Below are 18521 nucleotides of genomic sequence, written 5' to 3' on the forward strand. Positions count from 1 at the left end.
AGGACAGCAGGGGCAGCTGGTTGGAAGCGACCAGCTGGGCCTGCCCTGGCACAGGCCAGCAGGGCGAGGCCTCTGCCCCCCGAGGCCCCCTCCAGGGACGGGAGGAAGGCAGGGCCCCTCGAAGAGGTACAGCCTCGCCCAAGTTGGCCCAGCCCCCCAGCCCTCCCTGCAGGCCCAGCATCAGTGAGGGCTGTTTCCACGACCTCCCCCGCACCTCACCCCTTCACTTCCGCCATCAGATAAAACACAGGAGCTCAGTGCAATCTGGATTTCAGAGTCACAACAAATAATCTGTTAGCTAAGTACTGCATTCTTTGTTGTGAATCTGAAATTCAAACCTAACAGAGCCCGTGACCCTCCCTGTGTTCACAGACACTGCAGGGGACGGGCTGGGCTCTAAGGATTCATCCAGGTCTTTGGAAGCCACGGGAAGGGACCAGGGCTGGGCAGGTGGGAGGGTGGGTGGCTGTCTGTGGCCTGGAGCCCTGGGCCTGGCCAGGGGCGGTGTGCTGGCATCCTGGGGGCACGGCCCTCTCAACCCTGAGGCTTGCTCTGTCCTTCCCTGTGGCTCCCACAAGACCCCACACGGGGAAGGGGCTTCGTACCCTGGGTGGGGCTGAAGTGAGCAAGCTTGACCCCCAGGCCAGGCCGTGGCTCTTAAGCTACTCTGCTGGGTCTTAGTGTCCCCGCTGTACAGACGATGAAAACCAGGCAGCTGGGGTGGGGTGACAAGCGTGGGCGTCCCCGTGATACCCCACTGCCGAGCGTGACAGGTTCGGTGGGCTGGGCTGGGCAACCTGCCCACCCCAAGGCCACAGCAGAACCTGGAGTGATTTCCTGGCTCTGGGAAAATATCAACCCACTGGTGCCCACTGATTCCTTGCAAGGAAAGATTTTTTTCTCTAAAGAATCAAAGGATTGCAAGACAGAAAGAGACCGCCCAGGGGCCCCTTCTTGGGCACTCACAGCCCCGCCCCAGAGGCCTGTGGGTCCCCTCTGCTGTTTGGCCTTTTGCCCTTTCCGGAGAGGTGACACTCTGGCCTTGGTGGGTCCGAGCATTAGAGCCGCCCTGGCAACGGGAAGATGAGTATCAACAGCAGACAGCGCCCAGCGCACGCTCACCTGCATGCGTGTGCCTGCGTTAACTGCAGGTGCGTGTGAGTGCGTGTGCTTAGTTCTACGTGTGTTTTCACTGTGGTCAAACACATCTAAAATGTGCCCTTTCCGCCATTTCAGTGCACAGCTCAGAGGCGTGGGGCACATTCACGCTGTCGTGCGACCATGCCCACCACCCACCTCCTGAACTTTCTCGTTTTCCCAAACTGGAAGTCTACCCATCAAACACTCAGTGCGACTTCATCACGGCTCATGACACCCCAGGCCCCTCGTGCTGCCCTTCTAGAGCCGCAGCCACCTCCCCACCGCAGGCCGGCCCCCCTCCGACCATCTGAATGGAATCCGCAGGCAGCCACGCGGAGCAGCCCTCTGCTGCCCCTGTCGCTGGGTGGTGCTCTCCAGTCTGTGGTCTTTGAATGTGTGCCCTGTCCATGAACATGCTGGCATGTATCCCCACACACGTGCATGTATTCACCTGAACTACGACCTGCCCAGCACGTCTGTTATGCCTCCGGTGCCGGCGCTGTCCCGGCCCTGGGATGCAGCCCAGACCAGGAACCTCGTGGCGGCAGGGGCTGATGCGCAAGGCCAGGCCAGGGGGCCACGCGCCTGACACCGGCTGGCGAGGTGCAGGGCAGGGCCCTTGTGGGTGGGGCTGTTTGATCAGGTGGTGAGAGAGGTCCCCAGCTGGGGGGCATTCATAGGGTGTCTGAGGAAGGGCATCTGCATCACAGCAACTGGCGGCACAGAAGCCTGCTGTCCTGGAGGGTCCTCAGCGTAGCCAAGAAACAGCCGGAGCAGAGGACAGAGGCAGGGGACGGGCGGCAGGAGCCGGCAGGCCAGGCCAGGCCTGGCAAGGGCTGGGGCTTTGCTGGAGGGAGAGCGTGGCCCAGACGGGGTGGAGGAAGGACCCGTGCGTACAGGGATTACGGCACCTGGGCTGTCGTGCGGGGAGACGAAGGGGCCTGAGCAGAGCATTAAAATATAGGGTGCTGACTGGGTTGAGGGGCACCCTCAAACTCACAAGCACTGGAAACTTGCAATGTGACCTTATCTGGAAATAGGGTCTTTGCCAATGAATTAGAGAGTAAAGCGGGAGGGAGAGGAGACCAGGGAGGAGACGGCCACCCCGCCCCGGGAGGCCCCGCCAGGCGCTGAGCCCACCGCCTGCATGGGAACGGAGGGCCAAGGACACAGAGAAGAAATCTCAGGGAAAGGCTGGCAGCTGGAGCTTCTGGGAGACGAAACCAGGAGGGGAGGGACGACGCTGGGACAGAAACACCACGCAGAGGCAGAGAGAAAGCCAGGCAAGGAAACAACCCAGGGCTGTGCCAGCCCCCAGAGAACGAGGGGTCCCGCGGAGACGGTCAAGCGTCTGGCCCTACAGCCCACGCCCCGCTGGCCTGACGCAGACCCAGGCCACCCGGTGCGGCCGTGGGGAGGGCACAGGGAGGGTGACATGAGAAAGCGAAGTCCCCGTCCAGGGGCCAGAGGTCAACAGGCGGTGCCCCGGGCTGATCAAGGAAGCAAGAGTTGCTCAGACTTTGGAGCAGATCACTCGGCGGGAAGGGCCAGGAGAGGTGGGCCCGGCCGAGGCTGAGCCTGGGGGAGCGGGACACGGCTCTCGCTCGGCATCCACCCACCTGCTAAATAGTCTTCAAACTCAAAGAAACCTAAATGCACCTAACATCGGCCGCCATGCACCCGCTCATTCCACAGATACGTACTGGTGCGCCCTGGGGGTCAGGTCCTGAGGCTGCTGGGGGCACCGTCGAGAACAGGACAGAGCCCCTGCCCTCTGGGGCGCCCCTTCTGCGTCAGCCACGGGAGGCATCTTGAGTGTCTCCCCTCTGAAGAGCACACGTGGTGGGCGCCCAGCAAGCAAGATGAAAGGCCATGGATAATTAATGCTGCTCTTCGCGGTGGCCTGAGAGAGAGCAAATACATGCAAAACCCATCTCTCGTTTCCAGAACGCAAGGACCTCTGAAATTACAAGACATTAAAATAAAGCTTCAGGTAAAGGACTCTTGTTCTAGTTGCAGATTTGACGTCAGATCAAAACGGAATTGCTCCTGAAAGCTCAGGCGCTGGCTTATTATTCGAGGTTTGCCCAACCCCCACATGCGGAAAAGACGCTGGCCTAAGTGCACCCAGCGGCTCAGCCAGCTGCCTCGGGACCCTGAGGCCGACCCCCAAAGGGCCCCGGGTCCCTTCTCCACTCGTTCCTTAGGCCCTCAGGGACACGTCCGATGCATCAGACTTTATTTGGGGGAAACAAAAGCTCTAGACCATTTTGCCAGATGAGAAGGCTAGGAGCAGCTGCACCGTCCTCACAGGGCACCTGCAGTCAGGGGACGCTGGGGGCGCGGGTGCGGCTCCCATCGACGCCTAGAAGCACAAACCTGAGCCACTGGCTACCCTCGGGGACGGCGCTGCAATGCCCCACCCGCAGTCCACAGTTAATAACCCGTTCGCGTGTACTAAGCGGGTCAGAAGCCACGCGTCCCTGGGTCGGATACTGGGAGCGTTCAGCCGTGAAGCTCGGCTCCCAAAGAGCACAGCGCTGTCTGGGACGACAGGGCGGGTGTCACCCTCCTTGCTTCCCCCAGACGGCGGCACCTGAGAAGAGGATTGCACCTGCTCCTTCACCACTGGGCGCCTGCAAGTGCTTCCCTCCCCCGGCCCTCGCGCCGCAGACACAGCATCCCGCAAAACTGCGCTCGCGGGGCGTGTCGACAGCCGTGGGATCAAGGGCCCACCTCTGCGACAGCTGCCACCACCCGAGGGTCAGCAGGCAACGCCGGCTCCCATCCACCGTGTGCCCTCAGCAGCATTTGGTGACGTCAGGCAGAGTGTGGTCCCTGCTAATCAGGAGCCAATTAACACAGACGAGCCCATCGTAGCACGTCAGTCGCACGCAGGCGGGCGCGGGAAGCACTGGGAACAGACCGGTGGGTGCATGAGCATCCGCCGCCCCAAGGTCCTAGGCCCAGGGCAGGGGGCGCATTGGTGGGGGAGCCCTGAGCTGGTGGGAAGGCCGCTGCACCAAGGCCTCCGATTCTTCGGGGCTCCTTCCTCATCTCCGGTCACAGTCAGCCTGCCCGGGCACTGCCCATGCCACCTGCCGAGCCTACCACCTCCGCTACCACCGGAGAGGCTGGCGGCCACGCTCCAGCTCCGCGGCCACGTGGTCATCGTGCAGCTCCTTCAGACGCAGCAGCAGCTCCTCCAGGTTCTCCCCGGTGGCCGCCGACAGGGCGATGGCCTCTCGGCCTAGGCGGGCCTGCAGCTGGGGCAGCTGGGCTCTGGCCTGAGGGAGGTCGACCTTGTTCGCCACGACGGCATGGGGTCTCTCGGACAGGCCTTGCCTGTACTGTTCTAGCTCGTACTTCAGGTCATCCAGCTGCGTCCACGGCTCTGGCACCGAGAGGTCCAGCACGAACAGGAGGAAGGGGCAGCGCTCGATGTGCCTCAGGAAGGCCAAGCCCAGGCCCCTGTTCTGGTGGGCTCCGCAGATGATGCCCGGGATGTCGGCCACTGCGGAGGAGAAGAGCAGACGGTCCAGGAGGGGAACCTGGGACCTCTGAGCTCTGATCCTCTCCTTCCAAGGAACACCTTGCAAGTGAAGTCGTTCAATTTACTGCCTCAGTGATGCATCAGGCCAATTGCCATCCGAGGCATTTCAGCTTTCAGTTTTGCTAATGCTTTGAAATATTTGGTTGAAAGGCATGATGACAGATCAGTCTAATAAGAACTACTTAACACATTCCAGTCTTTCTGGCTTCAAAAATGATTCAAAAAAGGGGAAAACGGCTTCCTGTACTCTATTAATAATTTGATTACCGATAGAAATGATAGAGTCTTCTGCAAATATAAAGTGCTATACAAATCACATCGCCAGCAGGCTTACTATTTTTAATGGGTACATTATCTTCTGGAAAAAGTTTTCTTCTCTCCAAATGGTACAGGGAAAGCTTTTTAAATCACATGTTGTCCACATGACTGACGTTACCGAGTTCCCCACAGATGAAAGAGAAGAATAGAGGCGGTGAAAAGGAATAATTTCCCCAGGTTTGAAATTTAAACTCCAATTCCTGCACTGCCGCTAGCAGATGCCTGGGGGAGAGGGTGGGAAGCAAACCTAACACCTGATTCTGATAGAGGACGACAGTTTTTAAATGAAGAAAACAACGCTACACCTAAGAGTTACATAAGCATCGCTCTGAATCCCATCATCACCCTGACCCTCTGAGAGACCCTGGCGTCCTACCTGCTATTTGCTGGTGGTCCTCACAGTGAACGACCCCCACGTGCGGGTTCAGGGTGGTGAACGGGTAGGAGGCCACAGTGGGCCTTGCGTTGGAAATGGCCCGGAGAAGCGAGGATTTCCCTGCGTTGGGGAATCCGACCTGGAAGAGAGTGGGGACGGCCAAGGTCGGGGGTCCTGGGTCGGGAACCGGGGACGAGGGACAGCAGGGCTCCTGACGAAGCCAAGTGGGCTGCCCGCCCGCCGCTCTCCTGGCATGTCCCCCGCCATCCTCCCGCTGGGGCTTCAGGTGATACCCACCAGCCCAGCGTGTGCCACCGTTTTGAGCTCCAGGAAGAGGACCCGCTCCTGACCCGGCTGTCCGGGGGTACAAGTCGTGGGCGCGCGGTTGTCGTTGGCCAGGAAAAAGCGGTTGCCCTTCCCGCCTGCCCCGCCCAGCGCCGCGATGAACTCGTCGCCCGGGTGCGAGAGGTCAGCCAGGACTTCGTTCCCCTCCTTCACCAAAGTGCCCACGGGGACCTGAAAAGTAACAAGCGCTTATAGGGGCAGCATAGCATGAGAAGGGGGCACAACTAAGCTCCACAGAGGGACAAAGGACCTGGGAAAGGGCCCAGCCCTAAAGGGCTTGAGAGGCTGACTGCACTGCAGGCTAACTGCATAAATGGCTTTTCCCAACAGCGCGTCTAAAGCATGAGGGTGAACAGAAGCATCTGGAAAATGAGAGTGATGCTGAGAGCACAAGCTCTCCGCTCACAGGGAGGTGCCCGAGGGGGTGGGCGGGGGCAGACCGCGGGGCTGGAGACAGCGGGGGAGACCTGCGGGCCCCTCGCTGTGAATGTAATCGTCTCATGACTTTCTGAACAGGTGACACATTCACACGGTATGAGATCAGCACAGAACCCCCGTCCAGGGTTGGTTCGTGGGGGACGGGGCCCCTCTGGACCGCTCGGCAGGACCTGGGAGCTTGATGGCCCAGATGGCCTACCTGGATGTAGAGGACGGCGCCGCTTCGCCCAAAGCAGTTCTTCCTGCCGCCGGCTCCTCCATCAAAGCCCTGGTACTGAGACAGGACTGAGGACAGGGACTTGACTTGCTGGTCAACTGGAAGTCAGAGCGAGAAGCGTCATCTCCCTCTGTGTCAAAGGCAGACCCATCTCATGTTGTTAAGTTTCTTTTGTTCAGATTAAGAACGTTAAGAATGCACCTGGGACGGGACTTCCCTGGTGGCGCAGTGGTTAAGAATCCACCTGCCAACGCAGGGGACACGGGTTTGAACCCTGGTCCGGTAAGATCCCACATGCCACGGAGCAACTAAGCCCGTGTGCCACAACTACTGAGCCTGCGCTCTAGAGCCCCTAAGCCACAACTACTGAGCCCACGCACCACAACTACTGAAGCCCAGGTGCCTAGAGCCCGTGCTCCGCAACAAGAGAAGCCACCGCAATGAGAAGCCTGCGCACCACAACGAAGAGTAGCCCCCGCTCGCCACAACTAGAGAAAACCCACGTGCAACGACAAAGACCCAACACAGCCAAAAATAAATAAATAAATAATATAATAAAAACGAAAAAAAAAATCTAAAGAATGCACCTGGGACCATGGAATAAAGTTGCGGCAAAAGTCGCTCAACTAGCGATGTGACTTTCTGAAAAGCTAATTTCTTATTTTCTTTCAAAAAATACTACAATTTTCAAATAATTCAAAAATTACCCATAATGTCATCATCATCTTGAAAACAGCTGTCCTTACTGCGCTGTGAATGGTTACTGAGGGGACTAGTTTGCTAATATTTGTGTCCCATGTGTGTCAGGGCAATCGATACCCTTTCAGCACTTGACTGAGATAGTAACAGATTTAACCCTTTGACAGACTGTACCGGGATGTTAGATTCCCTGACAGTAAACTGTCTTTGTGTTCCTGAAATTAAAAAAAAAAAAACCCATCAAAGTTGGGTTTGGGTGGATTATCTAAACGTGAACATCCACATAATGTAATAAAATGATGTCCACAGGTCAATTTTTGAATCCAACTTCCCGTTAGGATAAGAAGATGAAAACTCCCCACCCCGGAGGCGTGCAGACACAGCGCGTTTCCCCGGGCCGCCCCTCGGGACACCTGCCTCTCAGGATGACGTGGCCGCCGTAGCCTCCGTCGCCACCATCGGGGCCTCCAAACTCCTTCCGGGGCTCACTGTGGAAGCAGCTCACCCCGTCACCTCCGCGTCCCCCTCGGACAAGCACTCGGCGATGGTCCACAAAATGCCTTTTCTGCAGAGACACACAGTGGCCTGTCGTTAGTAACTCTGCAGTCCTCCCAAGGACCAAGCAGTCATTTGAAATGTACCTTTTCTACCCATGACAGGCTTTAAAATTAGAAGCTAATGATATTAATATTGCTAATCGCTCCTAAAATGCAAATATAAGAAAGGGTTCCCACAAGTCACTGCTATTTGTAGGCAAATGTAAATCAACAACGCAGATGTAAAAAGTGCTCAGCGTGGAATACACACCCCAGTCACGAACTCCACGCTAAAAACCTAAATAAAACGCAGTTTAGGAGACACTCCTTAAATAAAGCGTCTTCCCAGCTTTTTCAAATAGAAACATGTTATTGAAATAACAGGTCTTTACTAATGGAAAGTTCTGTTCCTCAGGACGAGAGAATGAGAGTGACAGTCCCTGGGCCATTATCAGGCTTCCAACTAAGAACAGAAGTCTTCTGTGGCTGACTGAACAGGTCTCCTTTTTTAAATGGGGTGATGCAGACAGAGCCCTTATCTGAGAGCAAGTTTTTCTCTAGGTCCCTAAGGGAGACACAACTTACCTAAAGAATCAGAACTATCTAACCAGGTTAACATATATATATATGTTTTTTTAACATTTATTTATTTGGCTGCGCCGGGTCTTAGTTGTCACACGCGGGATCTTCGTTGCGGCGTGCGGGATCTAGTTCCCTGACCAGGGATCAAACCTGAGCCCCCTGCACTGGGAGCGCAGAGCTTTAACCCCTGGACCACCAGGGAAGTCCCCTAACCAGGTTAATATTTCATTAACGTTCGCTCACAGGACAAGATGTCCAGCTGCCCGAGGTGCCCAGGTGCGGTGCTGAGGGCGCCACTCCCAGCCCAGCGTCCCGTCCCGAGGAGCCCACCTGCTCCCCGCACACGCGCACAGGCTGACGTGGCCGCCCACACAGCCCCTCCATGGGGACCAGGGCATCTGCACTTCCATCCACTACTCCATAAGCAGATCTTTTTTTAAAGGAAAATACAGAAATACTTTATGATGCTCTGGCACCACCACATGGAAAAACCATGAATTACTGTTTCAAAAACACAATGTACAATTTTGAACATAATGGAAATCAACCCGATGGGAAAAAAGCACAACTAATGAGCATCGTACAGAAGATAAAACTTAAGAGTCAATGTTTACATTCTGGGGAGGAGACAAAACCATGTGAACACTTGATATATCTGAGTGCACACGCTGACTGCCAAAGTAATTTTTCCACAGGAAGTTCTGTTTGCCCTAATGAGCCTTAATTGGAACCCGCACTTAGGAGGAAACAAAGTGGATTATAAACGTGTATTCTTGAATTTAATTAAAGATCATTCATGTTTTAAACAGGTTTTGGTAAACAGAATAAAAAAACATGTAAGCCTTCGGGAACTATAAAACTAAAGGTGTATGTCCCCGGTCGCCACCCCCCATGTCATAAATTAAGAACTAGTCACATGTATCTAAGAATATATATAGTACATATCTCAGACACACAGGCTAATGATACCTAAAGCCCCAGGCACCCTCCCGGCGAAGGGAGCGAACACGGTCATCACTTCCGGCGCGCTGGGCACTGCCCCGGGTCCGCCGCAGTTTTAGGCCAGCCCAGTATTTGGTACCCGCAGGCCTTCACCTCACGTCCTCATTTCCAAGGATAAATGAAGACAAGACGACAAGAGCTCACAACAACGCCCTGTGCCTTCGGAGGGGAAACGGCAGTCAAATTCCTTCAAGGTTAGAAGCCTCACCAGTTTTTTCTCTGAGAGCAGCTTCTTCCTGGGGGGTTCCTGGTGCTTGGTGCAGCCCGCACAGCTGACCGAGAGCAGTCTGGGAGAAGCGTGCTGGGGAAGGAGCCGCCCGGGCCTGGGAAACGCTCGTGCCAATGGTGTCCAGCACCCCACGCCCTCCAACACCGGCCAGGATCTCGCTGAGAAAAGCCTCGAACGTATCATGGTTCCTTAACAAAAGTCAAACTGGCAAAATAAGACATCTGGTTTAAACCTGAACATGAAACCGAAACTAAAGAAGTGTCAGCATCTGGCACAGGAGAATCCTGGTGCGTGTTTCTGAAACAAATGAACCAATGAATGACTTTCTTACCTCACTCACCACTTTCCACTCCGAGTCGTACCCTATTAGCCTATATGCTACTTGGAGGGAGTTCCCTGGGGGCCTAGCAGTTGGGACTATGGGCTTTCACTGCCGGGGGTCCGGGTTCGATCCCTGGTCAGGGAACTGAGATCCCGCAAGCTGCACAGCGCAGCGAAAGAAAAGTCTCCTTAGCCTATATGCTACTTGGGGGAAAGATCTGTGTACAAAGGATTTAAATCATTAAATCTCTTGCAACTCTGGAATATACTCCCTATAGAATATCAAATACCTGCTAAATGAAAATATCAAAAAGGAAATATCAGCCTCAAATCAAAATTTCTTAAAAACACCCATTTACTCAGATGCTATGGTGTTATCCTGCACAGTTTAAAATGGTCCAACTGGAACACAGTGGGATATTTCCTATGGGTGCAGTGGGTAAGCTGCCAGACTCTGCACAAGGACCTCTGCCCCTTTTCCCCAGGGTGACCTAGGACAGTTCACTCATCTGACGACGGACCAGGCTGGGCGGGACGGGAGGCACGGCAGCAGTACCCGGCCCATGTGAGCTGCTTTTCATTCACTAAGAGCTGGTTACACCACTGCTCGTTCATTAAACAGCTTGTGACAATTATGTATCTTGCAGGTGCCGAGGGCCAACGTGAGGCGTCTCAGGCCCAGCCCTCCAGGAGACGACAGCCCTCCCCCTCCACTGTTCTGAACATCACCCACTTCCACATGTCCCCGCTTCACAGGCACACGTGTGCCACATAAAAGGAAACCACTGAGGCTTTCCTCCCATTGTTAAGTGCAAACTACACATACAGAAGGGATATAAATGTACACGCACTATTTTAAAAATAACTATAAAGCCACCATGTGCGCAATACAGCAGGTGAGGAAACAGAATTTGCCTTTTCCATTGAAGCCCCTCCTGTGTGCCTCCTGCTCCACACCTCTTGCCCCTTCTGAAAAGGAAATACTTTCTTGGTGGGAGTTATTCCCTCCACATGGCACTGAAAAGCTTTGCTTTTTGTTTGGAAACAATCAGTTATAGAAAAGTTGGAAGAACAGTACAAAGGAAAGTCCGTGAATCACTTGATGGTGAGCGGCCGACCTGACACCCACCCCCCGGGACACGGAAGTGTGGCTCCCTGTGGACAGAGGCACCCCCTACAGAACCAGGGGGATGGCCTTTGAAACCAGGCCACCAGCCATGCCCAGACCCCCAGGTTTGGCTAACGGTCCCTATAGCGTCTCCCACAGCAAAGGGTCCAGCTCAGAACCACGAGCTGCGTTTTGCTGTCACATCTCTGCAGCCCCTCCCTGACTCTTGTGCCCCTGACACCTGGAAGGTCACAGGCCAGCTGTTCTGCAGCATGTCCTCGTTTTCCCTCTGACGGACGTCCCTTTGTGACGAGACGCGGGCAATGCACCTTTGGCAGGAATTTCACACGAGTCACGGGGCTTTGCTCACCCTGCACACGGAGCTCCAGCGCAGGGGGGCCCTGCCCGGCTTCCCTGCTGTCGGGACGCCCCTCCCTCCCTGTGTAGCTATGAGGACCTCGGGGAAGGTGGTCTGAGACTGTGCAAATCCCGTTCCTCATGAACTGTCCATTGACTCATTTTCATGGGCTCAGTTTCCTATTTTATTCAGTTAGCTACACTCTGTTACTACCATTTACTTCGATGCTCAAATTATCTCTGGTTTGGGCAGTGGCAGCCCATCCCTTGGCTTCGGTGTCCTTCTGACTCGTGCCCCTCAACCTGTGAGCACCTCCCTGCTTCCTGGCACAAAATGTTCCAGGCTCGCCGGGTACTTTCCCTGGCTGACCCTGAAATCAGCCTTTACTCCAAGGAGCCCTGGTTCTTTTAGTGGAGAATGGTACTGAGAAGGCCACCTGTGTGCTGGGGCTGCTCAGGGGCCCTGGGGTGGTGCTGCCTGTGGGTCCTCTCCGGGGACGGAGCAGACGAAGGTAAACGCATCCACACACAACACTCACACCTGTAGTCACTGCTACACCGATCCACCCACGGTTTTGGAGCAGCATCTTTTGAAAACCATGGGTTCACACCTATACTCCCAATTCCAACTCAACACCACAAGGTTCTGCCTGATTTTCTCCTTCTGTCTTTGCAAGTCCATCCTCTGACTGTCAGAGTCCTGGCTCTGTTACCCTCAGTATGTTTACTCACCCAACCTCGACAGTGACCAAGCCCTCACCGCCTGACGTAGGTGCTCTCCCCTTCCACTGGGCCACCCCTCCATGGGGACACCCTCCTCCTGTTATCTTCCTGTTAATGTATTCTCCTAAATACACCTTTATTTCGGCATGATTTTAGATTTACGGAAAAGGTGATATTCCCATATACATCTTACCCAGTTTCCCCTAATATTAGCATCTTACATGACCAGGGTACACTTGTCAAAACTAAGAAACCAACCCTGCTATGTTACTATTAATTAAACTCAGGATGGCATTTGGATTTCACGTTTCCCCATGAATATCCTTTTTCTGTTCCAGGATCCCACACTGCATTAAGCCCTCTTAAAAGATATTTTTAAAGTGCTAAAAGAAAAAAGTCCCACCCAGCATTATTACACAGCCCGTGAAAATATCCTTCAGGGAGGGAAGTGAATTAAGACATGCTGGGTGGTGGGAGACACTGTCTCCACAAACCGTACCCCAGAAAGAAAATGACACCACAGGGAAACCCCAACCTTTAGGAACGAGGAGAGAGCAACAGAGATGGTAAGCATAAAAGACTATTTTTTGGGGACTTCCCTGGTGGCTCAGTGGTTAAGAATCCACCTGCCAGCGCGGGGGACACGGGTTCAATCCCTGGTCCGGGACGATCCCACATGCCGTGGAGCAACTAAGCCCGTGTGCCACAACTACTGAGCCCACGCACCACAACTACTGAAGCCTGCGCGCCTAGAGCCCATGCTCCACAACCAGAAAAGCCACGGCAATGAGAAGCCCGCACACCACAACGAAGAGTAGCCCCGACTCGCCGCCACTAGAGAAAGTCCGTGTGCAGCAACGAAGACCCAACGCAGCCAATAAATAAATAAATAAATAAATAAAAGTACCTATCCTTTAAAAAAAAAAAAAGACTATTGTTTTCCTTGTAAGAGTTTTAAAATATGTATGACTGTAGAAGGAAAAATTATAACACTGTCCAGTGGGTTTCCCATGCATGCAGAGGTGACTGCAAGGTTTCCACATTTCTGTGAAGTGGCACAAGTCTTAAGTCTAAGTGGATCATGAAAGGTTAGGTATGTGCATTGTAATCTCCAGAGTAACCACTAAAACGTATTTCAGAGATATATCCAAAGGCCAATAAGTAGATGAAATGGAATGCTAAAAGCCTTTCTGATAACTCAAAAGAAAGGGGACAGCAGAACAAAAAAGAGGGACAAAGGGAAAACAAATAATAAAATGGTACCCTAAACCTAACCATACACGTAACTCAGACAAAACAGACTTCCAGAAAAAGAGCATTACCTGAGATGAACAAAGGCATCTGACAATGACAAATGGAATTAGTCATCAGGAAGGCCTAACAATTAAAAATGTGCGGGAGCCTAATAACAGATGCAAAATACACACAGCAAAGTTGGACAGAATTAAAGGGAGAAACAGACCATTCCACAATGATAGCAAGAAATTTTAACAACACTCTCTCAAGAGTGATGAAATGAGTAGTTGAAAAACGAAACAAACAATCGAAAACAGTAAAGACACAGAAAATCTGAACAGTGCTATCAACGATATGGACTAACTGACATTTATAGAACAGTACATCCAACAACTGGAGAATATACGTTATCTGTAGCTGCATGAGAAACATTCACTAAGACAGACCACACCACAGGTCATAAGAGGAGTCTCAATAAATTTAAAAGGAGCGGGGACTTCCCTAGCGGTCCAGTGGCTAAGACTTCGCCTTCCAATGCAGGGGGTGCAGGTTTGATCCCTGGTTGGGGAGCTAAGATCCCACATGCCTGGTGGCCAAAAAACCAAAACATAAAACAGAAACAATATTGTAACAAAATTCAATAGACTTTAAAAATGGTCCACATCAAAAAAAAATTTTTCTTTTAATAAACACATTTAAAAGAATAGAAACATATCAAGTGTATTCTCTAAACACAACAGAATTGAAGTCAATAAATATAAAATACCTAGGAAAACCCCAACTATCTGGAAATTAAACAACACTCTTCTAAATAATCCAATAGGCAAAAGAAGAAATCAAAAAATATTTTGAACTGAATGAAAGTATGACATACCAAAATTCATGGGATGCAGCTAATGTAGTGCTTAGAGGGGAACTTTTAGCTCTAAATGCTTCTATTAGTAAAGAGAAGAAAGATCTACATAGGGGGTCATCTTGGAAACCAGTACCACATAAACCAATCTGGCTTACCTTGAACGACTAGCTTTTTTATATACTGCAACTCTTTAATTGCAAACATTTCTCCCTATTCTGTTCTTGGTGGCATTAGAGAATTTGATTTTCTCTCTAGAGTTGGAGAAGAAAGAAATAATTTTCTGCTTTAGATACAATAATATTAGCATTCTAATTTCAGTCTTTCCACTTAATTTTTTAATAAACAATGTATTAACTTCCTTCTGCATGTGCTTTCAACTGTGTTGAACTGTATTATTTTTTTTTTCTTTTCTAATTCTAGAGTTTCTAATTTTTAATCTTCTAGGCTTCATCCTTCCTAAATATACTTTAAATTATTAATTTAAAAAAAAGAGAAGAAAGATCTAAAATCAGTGACTTAAGGTTTCAAATCAAGAAACCAGAGAGAGGGGACTTCCCTGGTGGTCCAGTGGCTAAGACTCCACGCTCCCAATGCAGGAGGCCCAGGTTCCATTCCTGGTCAGGGAACTAGATCCCACATGCCACAACTAAGAGTTTTCATGCCACAACTAAAGATCCCGGACGCTGCTACTAAGACCCGGCGCAGCCAAATAAATTCGTTAAGTATTTAAAAAAAAAAGAAAGAAAGAACCAGAGAGAAGAGAAAAGTAAATGGAAAGAAGGAAATAATAAAGAGCAGAAATAAATGAAACTGAAAACTGACAACTGAAAAACTACCACAGCTTAAAAACTAGCTCATTGAAAAGATAAACAGAACTGACCAACCTCTAGCTAGACTGGTAAGAAAAGTAGAGAACACAAATCACCAATGTCAGGGTTATCAATAACAAACCTTACAGGCACTGAAAGGGTAAAAGAACACCATGAACCACTTTTTGCCAACATATTCAACAACTTATGTGAAATGGGCAAATTTCTTGAAAAACACAACTACCAAATAAACAAGAAAAACAGAAAATCCCAACAGCCCTGTATCTACTAAAGAAGTTGAATTTGTTATAAAAGAATATTCCCAGAAAGAAGACTCCAGACTCAGACTGTTTTACCGGTAAATTCTATCAAACATTCAAGGAAGAAATAACAGCAATCTTACAAAAACTTTTTCAGAAAATACAGGAAGTGAGATCACTATCCAACTCATTTACTGAGGGCAGCGAAAGCCCAGTACCAAAACCTGACATTAAGAGAAAAGAAAATGACAGCCCAACATCCTTCATAAATAAGAAGTGAAGAATCCTTAACAAAGCATCCAGCTGAGCCCAGCAATAGAGAAAGGATCACACACCAGGACCAAGTAGGATGATCTCTGGAGCCCCAGGCTTCACCAACAGTCAGATCCACTCACCCATCTCACGGTGACAACCACATACACCTGACAAAAGACAGAACCCATTCATGATTAGGAAAATGAAACGACACAGCAAACTAGGATCAGAAGGGAACATCTTCAACCTGATAAAAGGCATCTACAGAAGGCCTACAGCTAACACCACACTAACCGGAGAAAGACAGAACTGTCACCCTTTGAGACAGAGAAAACAAGGGTGCCCATGTTCAACACGTCGGTGGAACACTGTCTTTTAGACACTGCAATAAAGAACTAAAAAATAAAAAAGAAGACGTAAAACTGCAGAAAATATTACTGTCTCCACAGCAAATTCCAGTGAAATCTATAAAACAAAGATTAGAATTAATATACAAAGAAGCAAGGTTATCGGTTACAAGGTTAATTTACAAAAGTCAACTGTGTTCTTCTACACTAGCAGCAAACTATAAAATGAAATTAAGACAACAATCCCATTTACAGTGACACCAGTTACAAAAGCATCTAGAAATAAGTTTAACAATAAACATTTAAGACCTCTACCTCACTACTGGCAAGATACTGTTCTAAGTGTTTTCCAGGGATTAATGCATTTAGCTCTCATAACAGCCCTGTAAAGAAAGTACAGATGAGGACACGGAGGCAAAGAGAGGTGAAGTGACTTACCCAAGGTCACAGATCTCTCAGATGGGAGGAGTGGGAGTGGAGTGTGAAAGCAGGTTGTCAAGGGGCAAAAACAACCACCTGATCATCAAAGAAGCACACCCACAGCTAAGTCTGTTGGAGAGCTACGCCATCCATTCCAGCCGGGTTGAAAACCAAGCTTCTGGGCACCGGTAACACGAAACCTGAAAGCGATCAATCAAAGAGGTGACGATTGGAAAGCCAACCAGAGACCTGAACTCTGAATCTTGCCTAATGTGGAGTACTCCTCCTTTTTACCTTTTCAATGTGTTTGGAAAAATCTGCTGAACGCATGCCGTGGCTCTCCCTTGGCACGTGAACAAGTTCACTTTGGTTTCACATGACTATGTGGTCTTTGTTTTCCTTCTAATGCTTTACCTGCTCTGGCCAATAGCCCCATATGGCTACTAAGTTTAAATTAACTAAAAAAATTTTAAACGTAAAAATTGAGTCCCTCAGTCACACAAGCCACATTTCAAGTGCTCACAGCCACGTGGCCAGTGGGTAGTACCACAGTGGCCAGCACCCATTAGCACATTTCCACCATTACAGAAAGTTCTACTGGACAGCGCTGGCCTATGCTGTGCCGTGGGAACTCAGATTCCTCCTAGGAGCATCCCTGTTCCTGGGCCCAGCAGAGCAGAGTACAAAAGGTGGGACGGTGGTGAAAGCTGAGGGCCCAGAGTCAGTCAGACTTCATGATTACAGGATGGGGGCTTTTAAAAATGCTGGGAAGGCGCTCAATACACGGCAAGGGCTCCACTTTGTTCTGTGAAGTGTTAAGATCAGTTCTACTGGTCCATACACGTTATCATCTGCCAGGAGCCTCCTCTAAGATCCTCCTACGGAAATTTTAAATTTTATTCCATGGGAATTCCCCCGGCGGTCCAGTGGTCAGGACTCTGCGCTCTCACTGCCGAGGGCCCAGGTTCAATCCCTGGTCGGGGAACTAAGATCCCCCAAGCTGCTCGGCCAAAAACAAACAAACAAACAAAAATCCCTTACCACCACCCTATGAGGGGTAACAGTGCAGGCTGGTTTTCTCCCATCTGCTTGTCTCGACCCCTTCTCCACCCTGCTCCGTTTCAGGAGCCTACCCTGCATGCCCACCCTCAGCTACCTTGCCGTGGGGAGGAGACTGGAGGGAGAAGCAGGAGGGCTGGATCCTCACTGAAGGTCGACTTCCAGCCAAGGAAGCCCCGTCTACACTGCTCTCTGCTGGTCCTGGTAACTGGCCCTCCCCTTATCCTGCGGGTGTCTAGGCGCAGAACCAACTCCACTGTTACTAGCGCCAGATAAAAACACTAACTCTGCTGTTTCCCTGCACACTCCGCTTTAAACTGGGCCTTTACAAACCCTCCTTAAAGTATCCTAAAGTGATGGTGCCATAACTTCCGACCCTTACATTTTTTATGCCGTTTTGTTTACCACGCTGCCTGGCATGCGGGGTCTCAGTTCCCCGACCGGGGATCGAACGGTGCCCCCTGCATTGAAAGCGCGGAGTCTTAACGGCTGGACCGCCAGGGAAGAAGCCCCTTTACGCCCACTCCAAAGCAGTGGAGGCTGAGACTCAGAGAGGCTCTCGCGTGCCCAACAGTGTCCTCGCTGCCTGTATTTCACAGCAGGGTTCTTCAAATGAGGGATGCGTAACGCGACCACCATCCAAGGGAACCGAGGCAAGGGTCATTTTAAAAGAATCAGTTTTGTGCTCCTTAACTGTGGACACGTTTTCTCTGCTAAAGCATATCTGCCTGGGAACTGAATTGCGTTGAAAAGCGTGATCTCCTTTCCGCTCGTGTCGTGAGAAGGGCCCTCTACAGAAGGAAGCCCCCTCCAGGGAGCTGACCCGAAGGACACGCCTCCCTCCTCCCGACAGGCCCGCGAGCAGGACAGACCCCGGTGTCCGCAGCGGCGCGGACGGCGTACCCGGTGCCGGCCCAGCCCGCCCAGAGCGCCCTCGCAGGAGGACGCCGCTCCTGTGCGACCCAGTGTTTATCACGCGCGCGCACGCTCACGCTGTTCGGTGCAACCGCGCGCCACAGCAGGTACAGAGCAACGTCCGGGAGGAAGGGTTTCACACTCAGGACCTCGGCCCGAGGGCGTCTCCGGGCCACCCGAGCCCGCCCACGCGCGCTGAGGGGAAGCCGGAAGCCCGGGCCGGGGACCCGAGGGCGCCCCCAGCCGCTATTCGCACTCACCACTCGAGACGGCACTCCACTTCCGGGGCCGGCTCCGGGGGTCACTTCCGGGTTGGGTCCCGCCTGCGCCGGGCTCCCCAGCGCGCATGTGCGGCGCGGGGATGGGTGGGGAAACGGAGCTGCTCGCGTCTGCGCAGAGGCGAGCGTGGTCTTTGGCGTG

General features: G+C 51.7%; 2 protein-coding genes across 8 annotated transcripts in view; one reads left to right on the forward strand and one right to left on the reverse strand.

Moving 5' to 3' along the window:
• Window positions 1-18521, forward strand: part of PSMA7 (proteasome 20S subunit alpha 7) — a 79648-nt gene that overhangs the window by 25889 nt on the left and 35238 nt on the right. The gene's annotated exons all lie outside the window — the stretch shown is intronic.
• MTG2 (mitochondrial ribosome associated GTPase 2) lies at window positions 3363-18496 on the reverse strand. 7 transcript variants are annotated; one of them, XM_082428876.1, is made up of 8 exons: window positions 18362-18496; window positions 16146-16327; window positions 9415-9639; window positions 7504-7651; window positions 6370-6485; window positions 5685-5903; window positions 5388-5526; window positions 3363-4654 (listed from the first exon to the last, which is right to left on the reverse strand). In XM_082428876.1, the coding sequence occupies exons 3-8, from the start codon at window positions 9616-9618 to the stop codon at window positions 4260-4262; spliced, it is 1221 nt and encodes a 406-aa protein (XP_082285002.1). In that variant the 5' UTR covers window positions 9619-9639; window positions 16146-16327; window positions 18362-18496; the 3' UTR covers window positions 3363-4259. The 7 variants fall into 7 exon arrangements, with proteins under 7 accessions (XP_082285002.1, XP_082285006.1, XP_082285001.1 ...); XM_082428880.1 differs by lacking the exon at window positions 18362-18496 and adding an exon at window positions 18179-18355 and having other exon boundaries at window positions 9415-9623; XM_082428875.1 differs by lacking the exon at window positions 18362-18496 and adding an exon at window positions 18179-18355.

This window comes from Balaenoptera physalus (genome assembly GCF_965194825.1).
Source record: "Balaenoptera physalus genome assembly, chromosome: 16".
NCBI lineage: Eukaryota > Metazoa > Chordata > Mammalia > Artiodactyla > Balaenopteridae > Balaenoptera > Balaenoptera physalus.

What these genes read in the sequence shown, in the direction of transcription:
- MTG2 (XM_082428876.1), bottom strand. Translation starts at nt 9,618, where the DNA reads ATGATACGTTCGAGGCTTTTCTCAGCGAGATCCTGGCCGGTGTTGGAG. An exon ending in CGGCCACGTCATCCTGAGAG is followed by an intron (nt 6,486 to 7,503) that starts GCAGGTGTCCCG and finishes TCTGACTTCCAG; the next exon opens with TTGACCAGCAAGTCAAGTCC. An exon ending in CGGTGGCACACGCTGGGCTG is followed by an intron (nt 5,527 to 5,684) that starts GTGGGTATCACC and finishes ACTCTCTTCCAG; the next exon opens with GTCGGATTCCCCAACGCAGG.